The sequence below is a fragment of the Nicotiana sylvestris genome, chromosome 6, assembly GCF_000393655.2.
Source record: "Nicotiana sylvestris chromosome 6, ASM39365v2, whole genome shotgun sequence".
NCBI classification, from domain to species: Eukaryota; Viridiplantae; Streptophyta; class Magnoliopsida; order Solanales; family Solanaceae; genus Nicotiana; species Nicotiana sylvestris.
Window position 1 is genome coordinate 46,061,346 of NC_091062.1, and position 19,116 is coordinate 46,080,461.

The following is a 19,116-nucleotide window of genomic DNA, read 5'->3' on the forward strand; positions in this document are numbered from 1 at the left end:
TTTAGTGGCGATAAAATTTGCCACAGAAAGTTTAATTGTCACCGCAGAATAGCTTTCGTGGCAACCAAGTGGTCGTTGACTATACTAAGTGGCGGATACTTATTGGTAGCGACTTATAATGGTCGCCACAAAAGGTCCACCTTTCGTGGCGACATTTGTCGTCACAAAACTTATTTTGGATTGCCACTAGAATTCACTCTAGAGAATCCGTCGCCACTAAATGCTAGCCTTTGGTGGCGACTCATATCGCCACAGATCATTGGCGGCGACTGTGGGTGCAACAAAAGCCTGACTTTGGTGGCTACTTTTGTCGCTGCTAAAAATTACATTTTAGTGACAACTTGGTATTGCTACCAAATCTCCATTTTTTGTGGCATCAAAATATCGCTACTAATTATACTAGTAGTCGTACCCGCGCGATGCGCGGTCAATATTAAAAAAATATTAATTAAATTAAATTATGATCAGGCTTGTTTGATCCTATTAGATCGTATTGCTTTAATAAAATTCAATTGTCATCTTGTTTGTCAATACGATATACCCAATAATGAAATCTCTATTAAATCAAACGTACTTATATAGTCAGTGAATAACTTTTTTGTTCTATTTTTCTTTATTATATTAAACAATATTTAGTATTCGCTTTCTTTTTGTAATATATGAGAAGATATATAACTTATTACTATTGAATTTATTTTTTTAAAATTTTATTATGTTGTTCTTAATAATATTATCTAAATTTTAGTGAATAAAATCTATGTTAAACTAACGGGACTTATACAGGCAACGCATCGAATAACGTTTTTGTTATGTATTTTTCTTTATTATATCTTTCAATATTTAATACTATTACTTTGTTAATAGAAAGTTTCATTAGCATATTACGTTATTTAATATTTTTCTCTGAAGTTTTTTTTATTACTTTATTTTTGTTTTTTTATTTTTAAATAATTTTAAAACTCCAACTTAAAACTACTCCCCAATTTGAATTGGTAATTTATTATTTTTTAAATTTTGTTTTTTATATTAAAATTATATTAAAATTCCAACTTGAACTACTCCCCAATTTGAATGGGTAGTTTTTTTTTCTTTTTTTCGTTTTTTATAGCTTTTTTATTTTAAAATAATTTAAAAACTCCAACTTGAAACTACTCCCACCCAATTTGAACGGGTAGTTACTTTTTTATATATTTATATTTTTATTTTCTAATTATAGTTAATTATAAGATATCTATTTTTATTTAAAATTATTTTAAAACTCCAACTTGAAACTACTCCCCGATTTGAATGGGTAGTTTTTCTTCTCTTTTTTTTTTGTTTTTCTATAGATTTATTTTTGCTTTTTTATTTTAAAATAATTTAAAAACTCCAACTTGAAACTACTCCCACCCAATTTGAATGGGTAGTTTTTTTTTATATTTATATTTTCGTTTTTTATATAGTTAATTATAAGATATCTATATTTATTAATTCAAATAAAGTAATCAATTAATATATATATATATATATATTCATATATATGGTAGTTTTATATTTTTTTATTATTTTCGTTTTTTATATATATTTAAATTCAAAAAGAATAACCAATAATTAATTATTAACTAAATAATAAATTTAGTAACTAATTATGTCATGTGGCTTTTTTTTAAGCTGCCACTTGGATTAACGAAAGGGCTTTTTCCTCTCCTTTTAGTAATATATAGATTATCTAAATTTTAGTGAATAAAATCTTTGTTAAACTAACGGGACTTATACAGGTAGCGCATCGAATAACTTTTTTGTTATGTATTTTTCTTTATTATATTTTCAAATATTTAATGCTACTACATTGTTAATAGAAAGTTTCATTAGCATATTACGTTATTTAATATTTTTCTCTGAAGTTTTTTTTATTTCTTTATTTTTGTTTTTTTATTTTCAAATAATTTTAAAACTCCAACTTAAAACTACTCCCCAATTTGAATTGATAATTTATTATTTTTTTTAATTTCGTTTTTTATTTTAAATCTCACATTTGGAACTACTTCTGATTTGGATGGGTAGTTTTTCTTCTCTTTTTTTCGTTTTTTATAGCTTTTTTTTTTTGCTTTTTAAAAAAAATAATTTAAAAGCTCCAACTTGAAAATACTCCCACCCAATTTGAATGGGTAGTTATTTTTTATATATTTATATTTTCGTTTTTATATTATAGTTAATTATAAGATATCTATTTATTAATTTAAATAAAGTAACCAATACACACACACACACACACACACACACACACACACACACACACATATATATATATATATATATATATATATATATATATATATATATATATATGGTAGTTTTGTATTTGTTTTATTTTCGTTTTTTATATATATATTTAAATTCAAAAATAATAACCAATAACTAATTATTAATTAAAAATAACTACCAATTTGAATGGGTAGTTATTTTCTTATATATTTATATTTTCATTTTTTTATTATAGTTAATTATAAGATATCTTTTTTTATTTTAATTATTTTAAAACTCCAACTTGAAACTATTCTCCGATTTGAATGGGTAGTTTTTCTTCTGTTTTTTTTCGTAGTTTATAGCTTTATTTTTTTTTGCTTATTGATTTTAAAATAATTTAAAAATTTCAACTTGAAACTACTCCCACCCAATTTGAATGGGTAGTTATTTTTTTATATATTTTATTTTTATTTTTTTATTATAGTTAATTATTAATATAGATATAGATAAGAAATCTATATTTATTAATATAGATATATTTAAATTAAAAAGAATAACCAATAACTAATTTAATAACTAATTATGCCATGTGTCATTCTATTGTTCTGTCATTTGGCTTCATGAGGTGCTTTTGTCTTCTGCTTTTAATTATATATATATATATATATGGTAGTTTTGTATTTTTTTTATTTTCGTTTTTTATATATATTTAAATTCAAAAATAATAACCAATAACTAATTATTAATTAAAAATAACTACCAATTTGAATGGGTAGTTATTTTCTTATATATTTATATTTTCATTTTTTTATTATAGTTAATTATAAGATATCTTTTTTTATTTTAATTATTTTAAAACTCCAACTTGAAATTATTCTCCGATTTGAATGGGTAGTTTTTCTTCTGTTTTTTTCCATTTTTTATAGCTTTATTTTATTTTATTTTGCTTTTTGATTTTAAAATAATTTAAAAATTCCAACTTGAAACTACTCCCACCCAATTTGAATGGGTAGTTATTTTTTTATATATTTTATTTTTATTTTTTTATTATAGTTAATTATTAATATAGATATAGATAAGAAATCTATATTTATTAATATAGATATATTTAAATTAAAAAGAATAACCAATAACTGATTTAATAACTAATTATGCCATGTGTCATTCTATTGTTCTGCCATTTGGCTTCATGAGGTGCTTTTGTCTTCTGCTTTTAATTATAGATAGATAAGAAATCTATTAATATAGATATATTTAAATTAAAAAGAATAACCAATAACTAATTTAATAACTAATTATGTCATGTGTCATTCTATTGTTCTGTCATTTGGCTTCATGAGGTGCTTTTGTCTTCTGCTTTTAATTATAGATAGATTTTTATTTTTTTATTATAGTTAATTATTAATATAGATATAGATAAGAAATCTATATTTATTAATATAGATATATTTAAATTAAAAAGAATAACCAATAACTAATTTAATAACTAATTATGTCATGTGTCATTCTATTGTTCTGCCATTTGGTTTCATGAGGTGCTTTTGTCTTCTGCTTTTAATTATAGATAGATTTTCTTTTAGTGGCAGTAGACTATAATCACATAAGCTCTTATTTTTCGTCACAACACAAGTTTTCCATAAAAGGATTTCTTGTTTTAGAAAAATATATAAAACTACAAATATTTGTACAACTCGATAACAATTCTCAAAATAGAATTGTAGACTTTTTAATGTTAAAAAGTCTACACAGCCAAAAGTAGTCGATATATATACATTGTCATTTCACGACACAAACAAAAAAGAGATAGTCTTCAAGACATACTCCAATATCTTCTACGATAAACAAAAAGACCATAAAAATATCTTCAAACTACTCCTTGAGCAACTTCACTTCCTCATTCTTGAAGTATCTTGTCCTTGCTATTAAAAAATAAAGATGAACATTATTAACATATGCATATGTACAAAGAAGACAGTAAGTTTGAAGAGAAAATAGCCGAAAAAAGCGAGAAGAAGTAAAGCAAAGAAAGGTATTTCTGGAAAACTTTTAAAACCCCACAAGCAATAACTTTTTAAAGCATGGGAACCTCAACCTTGCAGTCGCAATATATATATATGGTAAGGATGCTTAGTCTAAATTATTATAAAATCTGTCAATCAATGTGAGATGTCATTGATACTTTGCGAAATTCAGTTATCAAAACCAACACAAATAATTATAAATCTGAATATAGTACATGAATTGAAATGAATGCACAGAGTCGTATTACATAATCTATGTCCAAATTATTTAAAGCAACACGACAACGTAATGTTCGACTAAGAACCTACTGAAACCATCTATAATGTACAATCAATCACCAGTCATTAAAATAACAGAACTGAACTCTATGCAGTCAGCCACCTAACAAATTGGTGACTGGAAATGCCTACTGGTTGCTTACATCCTGGACCATCTCATTACATTTTCTCATAAATGATGATAAACAACTTGGATTCGTACTTATTTACAGGTTTATAGTATTTCGTGATGTCCCGGGATTTTACTCGTATGCCATCTTTGAGCACACAAAAGACATGCTTGCTTTAAATCCTAACACAACCAGAATCGCTTTCATGCTCAATAAAGAAAAGTAAGAATCGCCGTAGCTATTTTCTTAAAATGAAGCAGCATGTTAAAGTGAACGAACTTGATTCATTTGCAGCGGTCGTGCTCTCTTTTTATTCGATATTCTATCATTGGAAAGGAATTAACTTAATAGATGGAGGAAAGGAAAGAAAATGCTAGGATGTAGTCCAAAATGCATTTGTCCAACGTTCTTTTAAAAGCTGCCTTTGTAAAGAAGAATGTTGTGTCCTTAAGGATATAGAATGACAAACTCTTAGAAAATGACCACTACAAACAGAAACCAGAAGAAGTAACTCCTTAGTATCTTTATGGCGTTACCAGGTTTCACTACATGGCCATAACAGATGAAAGACAAAGATTTATGCCTAGTACTGCAGAAGACCGGCTTCCAGAGAGAGGCCAAACGCACCGGGCTGTCCTTTAGAATTCTAAAACCCCAGAACCAATCGTTTACTCCATATTGCGTTTGTGGCAGTGTCATTCTTTTTTAGTTGGATCATTTTACAGAATCCTATGTCTTCCATGTAGAAATGATGATACACTTTTCTAATAGAGACAGAACTTGTAGGTATACATATTATGGATTGCAAAATGATTGAACAAGCATTTAGTGAAGGTTGGTTTTCTAGAGAAGGATTAACTAAGCTTTAAGGTGAAAATGGCTCAGCTCAGCATCCTTTTTCATGTTCCTTTGTGAAGAGCAACAATGTATGGACAAATAAGATGTGGAAAATATTTTGTATTTTACAGGGCATTAGTTGAATATTGGAAATTGAGAATTCATCAAGTTTAATTAATAGAAAAGGAGAACCATGTCATATACACTAAACTGATTTCAAGAGAAATCCTTACTTGTTGCATTCTGATCAGCCATGCATCCATCTTTTCTTCGATTCTTTTTTCAAGTTGTAAATCCGTTCGTGCACGCTCAACAACCATTTGTTCTTCTAGCTTACTTTGCAACTCAACAGCCATTTCTTCTTCTAGCTTGCTTTTCAACTCGACAGCCATTTGCTTGCGTTCTTCTTGTAATTTTTTATCCATTTCTTCTTGCATCTCTTGACGCATTCTTTCCATTTGAGAAGACATACTTGCCTCTAAGTCTACCTGCTGCAAACTGCTCTTTTTTTGTAGGCTTCTTTCCATACCCTTTTCCACGAACATATCCAGTTCGTTCGCCAAGTACAGTGGCTAAAATCTCATCTGCACTCATTGGCTGCTCATTTTCTTCAGATTGTTGTTGACTTACAATTTCCTTTAGTTGGCCCTACATTTATGTATGAATTTATAGTATAAAATAGGAAACAGATAATAAAATAACAAAATAATGATGCGAAAATATTACATGAATTTGTTGCGACTGTGGATCCGACCACACAATTTCTCCTTTGTCATCCTTACGAGTATGTTGGAGCTCCCAAACTCGACCTGGTGCTGCTTTGTTTCTACTAACAGGATCTCTCTATAATATATTTCAGTAGAGAAAAATATTTATAAGCACATAATATGTTATAAATTAATGACGAATAATTTTATAGTGATTGTGGTAAATGCATCTACCGTCGATTCCTCCACTTCGGCAAATGATTTTGAGCCACAAGAATGCTTAGTTATCTGTTTTTCCCTATTAAGTTTGTTCCTCTCACTTGCAGCCTAGCAATTAAATCAATACATAAGAACCAATAATTAAATATTGATTTATCAAGAATTTTTATTACAACGTTATCTTGAATTTTGGACTTCCAAAAAAGTCCTGCCAGAAACACCCAGTCCTCAAGGCGTAACATCATCCGGCCTATGAGACAGTCTCTCTTTATCAGTAGTATAGAGATTGTATTCTTTATGCAATCGAGTCTTCCATGCTCTAAAAAGCCTTTGCATAGTGTCCACAACAAGAGCTTGCAACACATGTTCTCGCATACCACTGGCTTCAAATTTATCCTAAAACAAATATGTAAAGATAGTGAAGGTAAATAAAATGTATGATATAAAGTCAATGTGATATTGAAAGTAAACTATTACCTTAACCTTCAACCACATCACTTCTCCATGTTTCCCAATTATTGCTTTCCAATCACCATCTCTGAATGAGATAGTGCTCCGCATAATCAAGCCACAATAGTTTACAATATCCCTAGACCCTGGACCTACAGCTCTCACAATGTCATCCGGAATGATGATGGGAATTTTACTACCATACTTAGTTTTCATATCCACATGTAGAGATTTGTATCTCCATCTGCCTTTCTTAATTTCTCTGTTTTCACAAAGATTACCTTCACAAGAATAAGAAAACTTCTGTCATACTCACTTAATAAGTAGATTTAATCTACATGACTTTAATTGTTCATGGTTAGATCATACAGAATAATTTTACAATGGTTCAGAATTTGATAGGCAAAATAACTTTTCTAAACCTGATAAATAACACGTGTAACTGAATAAATACAGTAAAGCATCTGTAACCAGTGAATTGAATGGATAGTTTTCAGATATTGACTACTTGAACTTGGCTTCATTGATGATATATATGCTTAGCCCACATAACATGATGCTGAAAAATAAAACAATCACGCGCAACAACTCATCGATACAACAAGCCACAATTTCATCTTTTTTAGATATAGACTGGACAGAAAGAACCATATGCCAAGGCAAGCATTTTTAGATATAGCAAACTAGAGATCCAATCCACAACTATGCTTGGTTCATGATTCTGATTCAATAAAGAACTAACCTGCACCACTATTTTCAGTCTCTGGAGTGGGATGCACACTTTCTACAAAAGCCCTTGATGATAATGAGTCCATAGATTGTACTTGATGAGGGTTACTTGATTGTCCCATATCGGGAGATAGTCGTGTTTGTGGATTAGGCCTAAAGGATGACGTTGCACTAGAATTATCATGTAGTACTCCTACATTGCCGCATCCACGACCCTTTCCACCTCGCCTACTTTTACCTCGTCCAATCCCTGTCATTTCCTGCAGCATCACATAAAAAATAAATAAAGAATTACATTTTAGAATTATGTCAATATTACCTTGTTAGAATGCACTTAATGCACCATAGAAACTTTTGTCTTCTATACAATATTTATATCATATTCTCTCAATTCTAAACTAAAAACAAATCAGAAACCAAGTTACAACAAACCAAGCAGGATGTAATCCTTCAATGACCTTGAACCAAAGGACAAACCTTTAACAGGAATAGAAAATAAAGTGTCAGGTTAGTCACAATGCAAGATAAAAAAAGAATATCAAAGGTTGCATATGCACTTATTTAAAAAAATTGAGTATTCTTTAAGGGAAGATGTACCCTATTCAAAAATTCATATTAATGGCAAAAGAACAGAGGCTAGAAAGGCGTAAGAAGCCTTGCTTAAAAAAGCACAAAAAAGCTACATATAGGAATCTATTTCTTTGATCAGTCCATATCACTATCCTCTCCTTCATTATCATCAAATATCTCTTCTTCGGTTTCTTCATCTTCGGTCATATCTATATCATTATCATTAATGAAACCATCTTCTTCATTATACCCACTTGTCCCAGCTTGTTCTATTGCATGATCATAATTAATGATGTGAGGTTCAACATCATCCCTGTGTACAGACACTAAAATATCATTTTCTTGATCACCATTACGCTCCATATTAAATTCAGCTTCCTCTTGTTGATAAGCTTCTCCATTCTGTAATGCTTCATCTTCAACATTTATGCAATTATCATCCTCTTCAGGCATATTAAAAAGGTCGCGAGGACTTGTCTTTAAAACAACAAGCCAATCTTTATCAACCATGTCATTGACATAGAAGACTTGTTCAGACTGAGATGCCAACACAAATGGCTCATTTGTATTCAAGGCACATCGAGTATTTACACTTGTAAAACCATACTTATCAATTTTATATCATTTTCCTATGTGAGCCACATCCCACCAATGACACCTGAAGAGGTAAACTTTTCTATTTCCCAGATACGACAACTCGTAAATGTCCTCTAATACGCCATAGTACTCCTTCTCAAAGTCTGAATCATCTCCTCTCACAAGAATCCTATTGTTCTGCGTTTTTCTTCTTGATTCAAGATCTTTCGTTTGGAATCTAAATCCATTCACCATCAATGTGGAATATCGATGCACCACTGGTCTAGGACCGATTGCTAAGCTTATGAGCTCATCATTTGCATTTCCTTGTGCAGTCGCAAGATCTACAAATTAAGACAAATAACTCCCTCGTAACCAAAAATATAATAGGACAATCAAAAAGTATTAAAAATAAAATTTGATTTAACACTTACATGTGCACGAAACCAAACAGAAAAGTCATTGTTATGCCTTTCATCTCTTCTTGAACTTTGTCTTTCAATCTCTTTTGCATTCCCTGAATTTTAATGATAGAATTAGTTAAGAACATGAATGAATTATTCAAATCTGAAATCAAATCCGAAACTATCCCAAAATTGACTAAAAAATAGAAACTTACTCCATGAATGGCCAAACCACTTCACAATTTTGAAGAACATACATGCATGCTTGTTTAAACTCATCATGAGATAGAGTGATGGTTTTTGAACCACCTTTTTTTTGCCCACTATTTTTAAAGATGGTCATTTCAGCATTTGACACAGATTCATCGTCATTCCTAGTCGGTCTATTAAACTTGGTTGAGAAATTCTTTAAGTATCAAGAGCAAAATGTGAGGCTTTCATCTGCCAAATAACCTTCTGCAATTGAACCTTCTGGACAATTTTGGTTTCGAACATATGACTTAAGTGTTCCCATGTACCTGTATGCAAATGATTAGTTAATATAATTAATGTGTCATTCTAAAATTGTAGTATTAAAATTTATATGAAAATATATTACCTCTCGAAAGGGTACATCCATCGATTTTGAACTGGTCCACCAAGCTTTGCCTCTCTTGCCAAGTGAATTGGCAAATGAACCATAACATCAAAGAACGCCGGAAGAAAAACAATTTGAAGTTTGCATAATATGATAGGAATTTCAGCCTCTAGGATATTAAGATCTTCAATTGTCAAGCACTTAGAGCATAGATTCTTGAAAAAAAATTCTAATGCTATAATTGGTTCACACACTTCTTTGGGCAACAAGCCACGTATAGCTACTGGAAAAATATCTTGCAACAATAAGTGGTGATCATGACTTTTCAATCCATGTATCCTTTTGTCTTGTATGTTGACACACCTTGAAATGTTTGATGAAAAGGCATCAGGAACCTTCAAATTAGCTAAGAAAGTGCATGCCTTCAACTTCTCATCTGGGAATAATGCATAGCATGCTGCCGGTAATAAAACATTATTCCCATCTTCAATTGAGTGCAACCCTTGCCTGATTCCAAGATCCACCAAGTCATATCTACTTTTCACTGTGTCCTTTGTCTTTCCAGCCATATTCATCACAGTAGATACAATATTATCAGACACATTTCTTTTTATGTGCATTACATCCAAGTTATGTCGTAACATAAGAGTCTTCCAATAAGGCAATTCGAAAAAAATACTTTTCTTCCTCCAATTGTAAGCATCATTGGGAACATTACGCTTTTGCCCTTTACCATAAGTCACATTTCTCAAACTTTGTAATTGCTCAAGTGCTTCGTCACCTGTTAAGGGATTAGGTGCAACACCCATCTCTATTTTCCCATCAAATAACCTCCTATTTTTACGCCATGGATGGTCCATTGGAAGAAAGCGACGATGACCCATATAACACAACTTACTATGTAAAGAAACCGATTGTGTGTCTTTATGGCAACAAGGACATGCAAGTTTACCTTTGGTTGACCATCCTGAAAGGTTCCCGTATGCAGGAAAGTCATTAATCGTCCACATGATAGCCACACGCATCATAAAATTAGTTTTTGAGTATGCATCATAAGTCTCCACCCCCTCCCACAATTCTTTTAACTCTTCAATCATTGGTTGCAAGTATACATCTATATCATTGCCGGGAGACTTAGGACCTGAAATAAGAAGTGTCTTCGGGCAAAGAGGGGCAGCTGTAAGCACGTGATTTTTGCCCTATATGAGAATTACTCCCAAAAAATTCAAAATAAAATGATTTTCCTTGGTGTGAAATTTTGTGAGATTTTGTGATATTTTGGATAATTATTTGTATTTGTCTGTGTTTGTTTATTTGTTAAATTAATAAAAAATACAAAAATATGTCGCATTTGCATGTAGGATTTAATTCTATAATTGTTACTAATTAAATTTGTTTACAAAAAATGAAAATTACAAAAATAGGCATCTTTTGCATTTTTAGCATTTAATGTCCAAATATACAATTTTATGCTTAATTATTACTTAATTGTGCGTTAATTGTTATTTGGAGTTAATTTGCACTTTTATAACTTAATTTAGTTCTTAATAATAGTTTAAGTATTTTTATAATTTAGTTTTAGAGAAATAAAAGAAGAAAAGAGAGCGAAAATATAAAGAAAGTCGGAATTGGGCCTCTTCTTCGATTTCAAGCCACAGGCCCAAAAAATGGCCCAATCTTCCCTACGACCCAGTCCATTTCGAACTGGGTCGACCCAGTCCATAACCCAAAAGACCCAAACCCCTTTGTCTTACATTTTACAAAACAAAACAAAAATTAAAAGACAAGAAACCCTAACACTAAACCAATCCGCCCCCTCTCTCTTTGTTTCTTCTTCCTCCTCAAGCTTCACCAAGCTCCATCAATGACTGCCCTCCTTCTCCTTCTCCAACACACATAGCAAACACATACTTACACACACATAAAAATGCAAGCACACACACGCACGTCGTCTCCAAGCTGCCCTCCCATGAACGACCTCAAAAACTATGAACAACCCAACGCGAAGCTCGCTTCAGCTCCGTCGTGCTGCTGCGTCTTCAGCTTCACCATTGCTGCTGCTGGTCACGTTTCTGCTTCAGCTGCTTGTCGCCGTGTCTGCCTTCGTCCTCTTCGTCGAGCTCAAGCTCGAGCTCGACATCCATGGTCGCCACTGCTTCATTCCGCTTCATCTTCCTCGTCATGATGCTCATCGCCTTCACTGTTTCCACCATGGTTGTTGTCCGCTCACGCAGCTGCTATTGCTTCAATTTTCTTTGTCGCGTCCAGCTGCTACGAGCAGCCATGGCTGCTCCAAAAAAACGTTGATGCATCTCCATTCGCAGGTTGTTTCAGCTGCGTCCAGCTGCTGATTTTGGTTCGTTGTCCGTCGACCTCCCCTACTGCTTCGCGCTGCTTCTTCTTCCTCACTCGATGGACTGTTGTTGTTGCTCGTAGCAGCAGTTGCTTCGTGTTTCTGCTTCACGTTGCTTCATCTTCTTCGGCTCGTCAAAGTTCGAAGGTTTATTTTTTATTTGAGTCGAAACCCGGACAGATTTGTTTACGATCGAGTTCGTCGTTGATTCATCTCCGGTTAGTTGTTTTGGAGTTTTATTTTTGTCCATATTTAGTTTTTATATTTCTCAAAGTTAAAATCGTTAAATATTTGATTCTTGTTTTATTCTTTGTTCATCGTTGAATTAATTTTTAGTTTGTTCATGTGTTTTGATTGAATTAATTTTCAGATTTCAAATGGAAAGTTAATTAGTGGTTTTTCATGTTTATTTCGTATTTGTTTTATTGTTTAGGTAAAAGTTGTTAGTTTAATGTTGGTGAGATACAAATTGAAGTTTAATTAATTGTTTCTTCAATTTGTTTCATGTGTTTTATGTATTTTTAGAAATTATTAATATTGTTAAGTTCAAGTTTAAATTCATAATTGTTTCTTCGCCGATCTTGTTATTTGTCTAAAAGAATTAAGTTGTGTTAGAGAAATATGTTGGTTTAATCGTTTGAATCCGTCATGTTTATTGTTTAAAATAGATTTAATTCATGTTCATACTTTGTTTGATTATTCTTGAATCCGAAATTTGTATAGTTTGATTTCTTGTTTACCATTTATGATTATTTCTTGAATTTGTCTCATAATCTTGTTTAAAGTTTAATATAAGAATTGTTTGTTGTAATGTTGTTAGAGTTAATATTGAAGTTAGAAATCTAAATATACTTGTTTGATTGTTGTTGTTGTTGAATCCGAAAATAGGCTTGTTGTTGCTAAAAATATTGTTCAATCAAATTTTAGTTGTTCTTTGTTGTTCAATTTGTGTTCATGTGATATTGTTGTTATGATGTTCATCCGTGTTCATATTGTTGTTTGAACATTGTTAGAAATTGATCATATTGTCTATATTTTGGTTAAGTTTGATTAATTGTTTGTTATAGTTGATGGGGTATTTTGGTAATTTGTAGTACGTTCAGGGGTAAAATAGTAATTGTAATAAGGTCGGAGGGGTAGTTTAGGAATTGTACATTTTGTAATTGTTTATATGAAGCATGGGGGACAAAATGAAATGGGGTGGTTTGTGATATAGTTGTTTAATATAAAGGGGGACAAGACAAAATTTAGTGGGGGAATCTTGTATTATTTTATGTTAGGCATGAGGGACAAAATATAATGGGGTGGTGTGATATGTTTATTTAATGTAATGGGGATGAGTGAGAAGATAATGGGTTGGGTAGAGAAAAAGTATTGATTTTAATTAATTGAAAGATTTTATGGGATGGGTTATAAAAGAGAAGTCTTGAAATCAGAAAGACAAGACAGAGAAGAAAAAATACACATACAGATAGAGAGAAAAAACGGACAGAGAATAGAAGAGAGAAAAAAAGGGCTGAACATTTAAGAGAAAGAAAAATTCCGAAAAATATTTAAGCTTTCAAAATAAAAATAAAAACAAAAAAATCTTCTGCTTTCTTTCTTTGTTTGAAATTAGTATTAATGGTTGTTGTTTCATTCAAAGCTTAAAGCTTTTGTTTTTGGGATTACTACTCCACTGGTCTGTTACTGGGTTGTTACTGTTGCTGGGCAGTTGTTGTTGCTGTATTGTTATTACTGCTGCTGATTCTCATCTTCATTTTCTTTTGCTTCCAATATCAGGTATATATCTGTAAACTCATGTCATGCAAAGCTTTCTACATGACAAATAAATGAAGCTCGAATTGTAATTTTGTCTTTTATTCATTTAAGTTCGTTAGTTTAAATTTCAGCTTTGTTTCATGTTGGTTAACTAGTAGTGAGTCCGACACGATGGCTATAAGTTAATTGTCTTATTTTGAAATTCGTATAAAAGCTTTGTAATAATGTTATCCATTTCGAAATCTCATTAGTATAATTATATTTGAATTGTCAAAATAGGGAACATGACAGAAAGTTGGCCATTAATTTTATCTTGGGATGTCATTAGCTAAGTAAAGAATAGTGTAGAAATATCAAAAATTATATTATTAGCCTATTTTGTCAAATATCAGATTTTGTTTAAGGCTAGATAATGTTAATGGTATTTCGATCAGATATGGCATAATAACGGTTATGTGAAATACCATGGTAGAAATGTGAATTGATATAATCCGTCTCGTTTATGATTTTGGAATATGATGAATGGTTCGGACGTTCCACTACGTTGCATGTGATGTCATTTTATTGAATCAACTTGTAGAATAATTCTCTTTCTTACCAACAAAGGGTCCTCCTATTTTAATTCACTTCTTAAAAATAATGTATAAAAAATAATGTCAATAATTCTTACCAAAGGTACATTTAGTGACTATAAATAGCATGCGTAGGCCGAGAATAAAAATTGGTTTGATTTTATCTGTCATCATAAGCAAATTAACCGAATAATTATAACTTTGGACTAAAAACAAGTAGATGAGAAGGAGATATAATTTCTTCGAAAACTATTAGTTTGTTTATCAAATTAATTCTTTTTCCTAGTTTTATATGCAATTCACTTTTTGGGTATGCATATATTGTATTTACGGAAAAATGGTATTATTAATCTCACGTTTATTTTTACCCTTTTAAATTTGAATGGCTTGGAGAAATATAATTCTTACGCAAAAAATATAATTTGCGGTCAACATTCAACAATTTATGGAAAATCTATACTACTATTAAGAATATTTTGCGTGATTAGGGATGCGTTCGCGTAACCTGATTATATTTCTAAAAGCAATTCGGATTATGCGTTCGCGCAACTTCGAACGAACATTTAATAAAAAGGGGGCTCTTCGGAGAATATCAATATTAATTTCATATAACTCGAGATGTGCGGTTCAATATTTAATTATACAAGAGCGACGAACGTTCTTAATTTTATTTTAAGCACAATTTCGAACTAGTCTTTTTTTTCTTATAATAAAAAATTTCGAAAAAAAATAATAATTATTATATTATCAATATCATTGTGTATACGTACGCGTGACACGATTTTTCACGTTAAAATATATATAATATATAAAACGGATACACGTACGCGTGATTCGATTCAAAGAAGGGTCTTTAAATCTAAATAGAAGCGGTAACAATAAAATCATGCAATAAAAATGTATTTTACAAATCAAAATAATCAAGCCGAATATAACAGTTGAGCGACCGTGCTAGAACCACGGAACTCGGGAATGCCTAACACCTTCTCCCGGGTTAACAGAATTCCTTATCCGGATTTCTGGTGCGCAGACTGTTAAATAGACAGAGTCATATTCTCCTCGATTCAGGGATTAAAACCGGTGACTTGGGACGCCTTAAAATTCCCAGGTGGCGACTCTGAAACAAACAAACAAATCCCGTTTCGACTGTCCTTTAATTGGAGAAAACTCCCTACGCACCCTCTCGGGTATGTAAAAAGGAGGTGCGACAGCTCTGGCGACTCTACTGGGGAAGAAACCCAGAACCACTGGTTCAGGGTTAGAAATTCGAGCTTAAAATAACTGTTATAGTTGGCTTTATTTATTATCTGATTTTTACATGTTTATGCTTAATATGCTAAATGATGCTTTTACCGCTTTAATATTATCTGAATTGTGTATAAAACTGCTACGAAACCCTTCTTCTTTCTGAGTCTTCTAAATTTATGGTGTACACGTGCGCGTGACCCACCTTTCTGTTAGAAGTCATACCAAATAAGACGAAGTTGGGACAAGTAACTAGGCCGGGCAGACTTTCGTGCTCCCGGTACGTTGCCCCCATTTCGGCTCAAGCTGTCCACTTGGGTAAGCCAGGGCTAGAACAATATGCCTCAGGTTTTTTCACTTAGAATAACTCAGCTTCATGCCGGATCCCTAGTAGGAACGTTTGTTTGCATCACGTGCATTTGACTTTGGAGGCTCAACACAGGGGTTGGGTCTGTCTAGGACAGGTGTACCAAAAAATGAAAATGACCATCCTGATGCATCTTACTTGCTGCTATTTGCGCATTTATTTGATTCGGAATTTTGTGTTGACTGACTTTTGAATATCAGGAATAATATTTTGAAATTGAAAAAAATAGCGGTTAGGGAATTGATTGTTTATTTTTGGAAAAAAAAACCAATGCCCAAATAACTGTCAAAACTCTGCCGAAATTTTGAGAAAATAAAAAAAAATGTTTTATTAGTTTGTTTTATTAAAAGCAAAGGAAAAATAGAAAGAAAAAAAAGAGTCGTTGTTCTGTCTTGTTTTTAAAAAAACAAATTAGAAAAAAAAAATAGTTTGTCTTGCCATAAAAAAAAATGAAAATGAAAAAGAGTCTTGTTTTAAAATGAGTTTTTATTTATTTATTTGTTTAGATACCAAAATAAAAATAACTAATAAAATAAAAAGAGTCGCGTCGAAAGTGGTTTTATTATTTGTTGCAAATATGTATATATATAAAAATCCAAAAAAGTTGTTCTTTATTTCCAAAAAATGTATATATATCTTTATTTGTTGCAAAAATATTTGTCGTGCCAAAAGTCTAGAAAAGTTTTTTTTACACTCCCAATTTTCAAAATAAAAAATCCAAAAATATTTTCCAATATTGACTTCTTTAAGAAAGTCTTTTTAATTATAAATATATATATATATATATATAATAAAATAAAACAAATTCGAAAATATTTTCCTTCTTCTTTAAAAATTGAAAATAAAATTCAAAATTCAAAAAAATATTTTTTTTAGAAAGCATTTCTTTTATTAAAGGTAAAATTCCAAAAAAAAATATTTTCTTTCTTCTTAGAATAAGAAAAAACAAAAAAAATATCTTCCTTTTACTTTTGAAATTCTCAAAGTTTAAATCAAAAGAAAAGGAATTCTTAGAAGTCTTTCTTTCAAAAAGAAAATCAATCAAAAATCAAAAAAAAATATATATGTATACTTCATTTCTTCTTTTAAAGCAGTTCTTTTACAAATTCAAAAAAAAAATTAAAATTAGTTTATTTACTTTATTCACGACCTGCCCGAACTACGCGGGTTTGATTCTCACCGGATGTGAGATACGTAGGCAACCCTCATCGGGTCCAACCCCCCTTTTGCTAAAATAAGCCAAAAACCAATAAATAAATAAAAAATGTGTCAAAATTTTAATTTTGTCGTAAATAAGTCGGACAGTGTCCAGCCTCCACTTTTTGCTAAAAAAAAAAATAGCAAAAAAAAAAAATATGTCAAATTTTAATTTTGTCATAAAGAAGTCGAGTGACGCTGTTTTATCAAGACATAGCCGAATGTTCCCGAAAGGGACGCCGGAAGGCTGACTTTGCATAAACAGCCACCTTTGGGTCATTTTTTAAAATTTGGTCTGTTGACCCACACAGCCTTAAAAAATCTTCGTCCCCGAGGCGCTGAAGGGCCGTGATGCAACACCTGGTTTTTATTGTAATTTGAACCAAAAAAAAAAAAAAAAAACAAAGAGTCAACGGTCAGGTGAATTTTTTTTAGTCAAAAATAAGTCAAGCCAGCTTCGGCCGCGTCTTAAACCGTTCTTGCCGAAATAGCCTTAGAATATCTTTCAGTTGTCGAAAGGCTATTTTCGTAAAAGAACGAACAAGTGTGTAAAGTGTCATAAAATAATCCTCTCTGGCCTCAAAATCTGGAAGGGGCCACGTTTGCAAAAATAACCGTTTGGTTGCATTTGTCAAACGGAGAAAGGAAGCTGGCTGTTTGTTTTGGAGTTTGTAAAACTTTTGATTATAATATATGGGTCGTTTGATTTTCAAGTTTGTAGGTCATTTTTAAACCTTTGAAACCCAATATGGAAATTGAAAAAAAAAAGATTAGTATTGCTTATCTTTTATTGGTCCGAACTACGCAAGGTCTGATTCATGCGGGGTCATGATACGTAGGCAATCTCCATAAGATTCGACCACAACAAAAAAAAAGCAAAAAAAAAAAGAATGAAAAAAAAATGGAAAAAAAGAATGAAAAAGAAAAAGAAAAAAAATGAAAAAAAAAATCGAAAAAAAAATGAAAAAAAGAGATGTTGTTAATAATGAGGACCGACTGAGTCCATTCTAACCTGTTTTGAATCGCAAAGAAAGAAGGTGGTTGGTTTGTGGTAAGCCGGAAATACAAGACCCAGAAGCACACTTTGCGGGGATCAGGCCTGATAGCAGAAGCACTCGAATCCTATTGGGACTTGTTGACTAAGGTTGATGATATCGAAGTTGGAAATGGTCTAGACAATACTGATGCAAAGCTCAGTGGCTAAAGATGCCAATTTTGATAAAGTGGGAGGACGCTCCGTTCCTTGGTTAGCAAGAGAGAAGCTTGTGGTGGTTTATTTTGTTGTCATTTCTGTTGTCCGGATTATTCTTAGGGTTGTAATCCGAATATTGTCATGTGTCAAACCTTCTTATCTTTCCATTTTTGTCGTATCAGTTTGTTTAAGTCTCGTTGATGTTGTGTTAAGATTTTATTCTGGTTGTTTTGTTTGTTTTTCTAACCATTTCGCCGGAAGTCTAATACAAAAGCCGGTCTTTTATTATTTCCAGTCATCTTTTTATTTAGTCCTTTTGTCATTTTCGTTCAATGCCGATTCTAGGGACATGACATGCGCACACAGTTTGGGCCTAGTCTATAAAGTTAATCATAAAACCCTGGGAAGGTGATCAAAGCATTTAAAGGAAATAAGAACGGTTTGAGATTATTTGAAGCCCGAGTCATGTGGAACTGGGGCAAGTAAAACATAAAGAAAACCGTTAAATGCAAGATTCGCCAAATTGGCATGAGGGTCGTGCATGAGAGTGAGAGTGTCGCCCAGCAGTGCTTTAGAAATGACAAATGAAAAAGCAAGTGTTTAACATAATTGTCAAGTCCAGCACCATCGGAAGAGACTATAAATTTATGTTCAATTGTGTTGTTTGCACTTGGCATGTTTTGAAGACTGGAATGATGAAGGCATTTTGTTCTGCTACCTAAAT

The 19,116-nt window shown here is 31.7% G+C and overlaps 2 protein-coding genes across 2 annotated transcripts; both read right to left on the bottom strand.

Annotated features, from left to right (window-relative positions):
• Positions 1-6,615: 6,615 nt before the first annotated feature.
• On the bottom strand, positions 6,616-7,833 carry LOC104239325 (uncharacterized). The gene is made up of 3 exons (XM_009793936.2): positions 7,592-7,833; positions 6,877-7,130; positions 6,616-6,795 (listed from the first exon to the last, which is right to left on the bottom strand). Exons 1-3 carry the CDS (start codon positions 7,698-7,700, stop codon positions 6,628-6,630), a joined length of 531 nt encoding a protein of 176 aa, XP_009792238.2. The 5' UTR covers positions 7,701-7,833; the 3' UTR covers positions 6,616-6,627.
• A 936-nt stretch (positions 7,834-8,769) lies between these two features.
• On the bottom strand, positions 8,770-11,918 carry LOC138870555 (uncharacterized). The gene is made up of 5 exons (XM_070148372.1): positions 11,774-11,918; positions 9,727-10,846; positions 9,582-9,646; positions 9,167-9,241; positions 8,770-9,068 (listed from the first exon to the last, which is right to left on the bottom strand). The coding sequence occupies exons 1-5, from the start codon at positions 11,916-11,918 to the stop codon at positions 8,770-8,772; spliced, it is 1,704 nt and encodes a 567-aa protein (XP_070004473.1).
• Between the last annotated feature and the right edge of the window lie 7,198 nt (positions 11,919-19,116).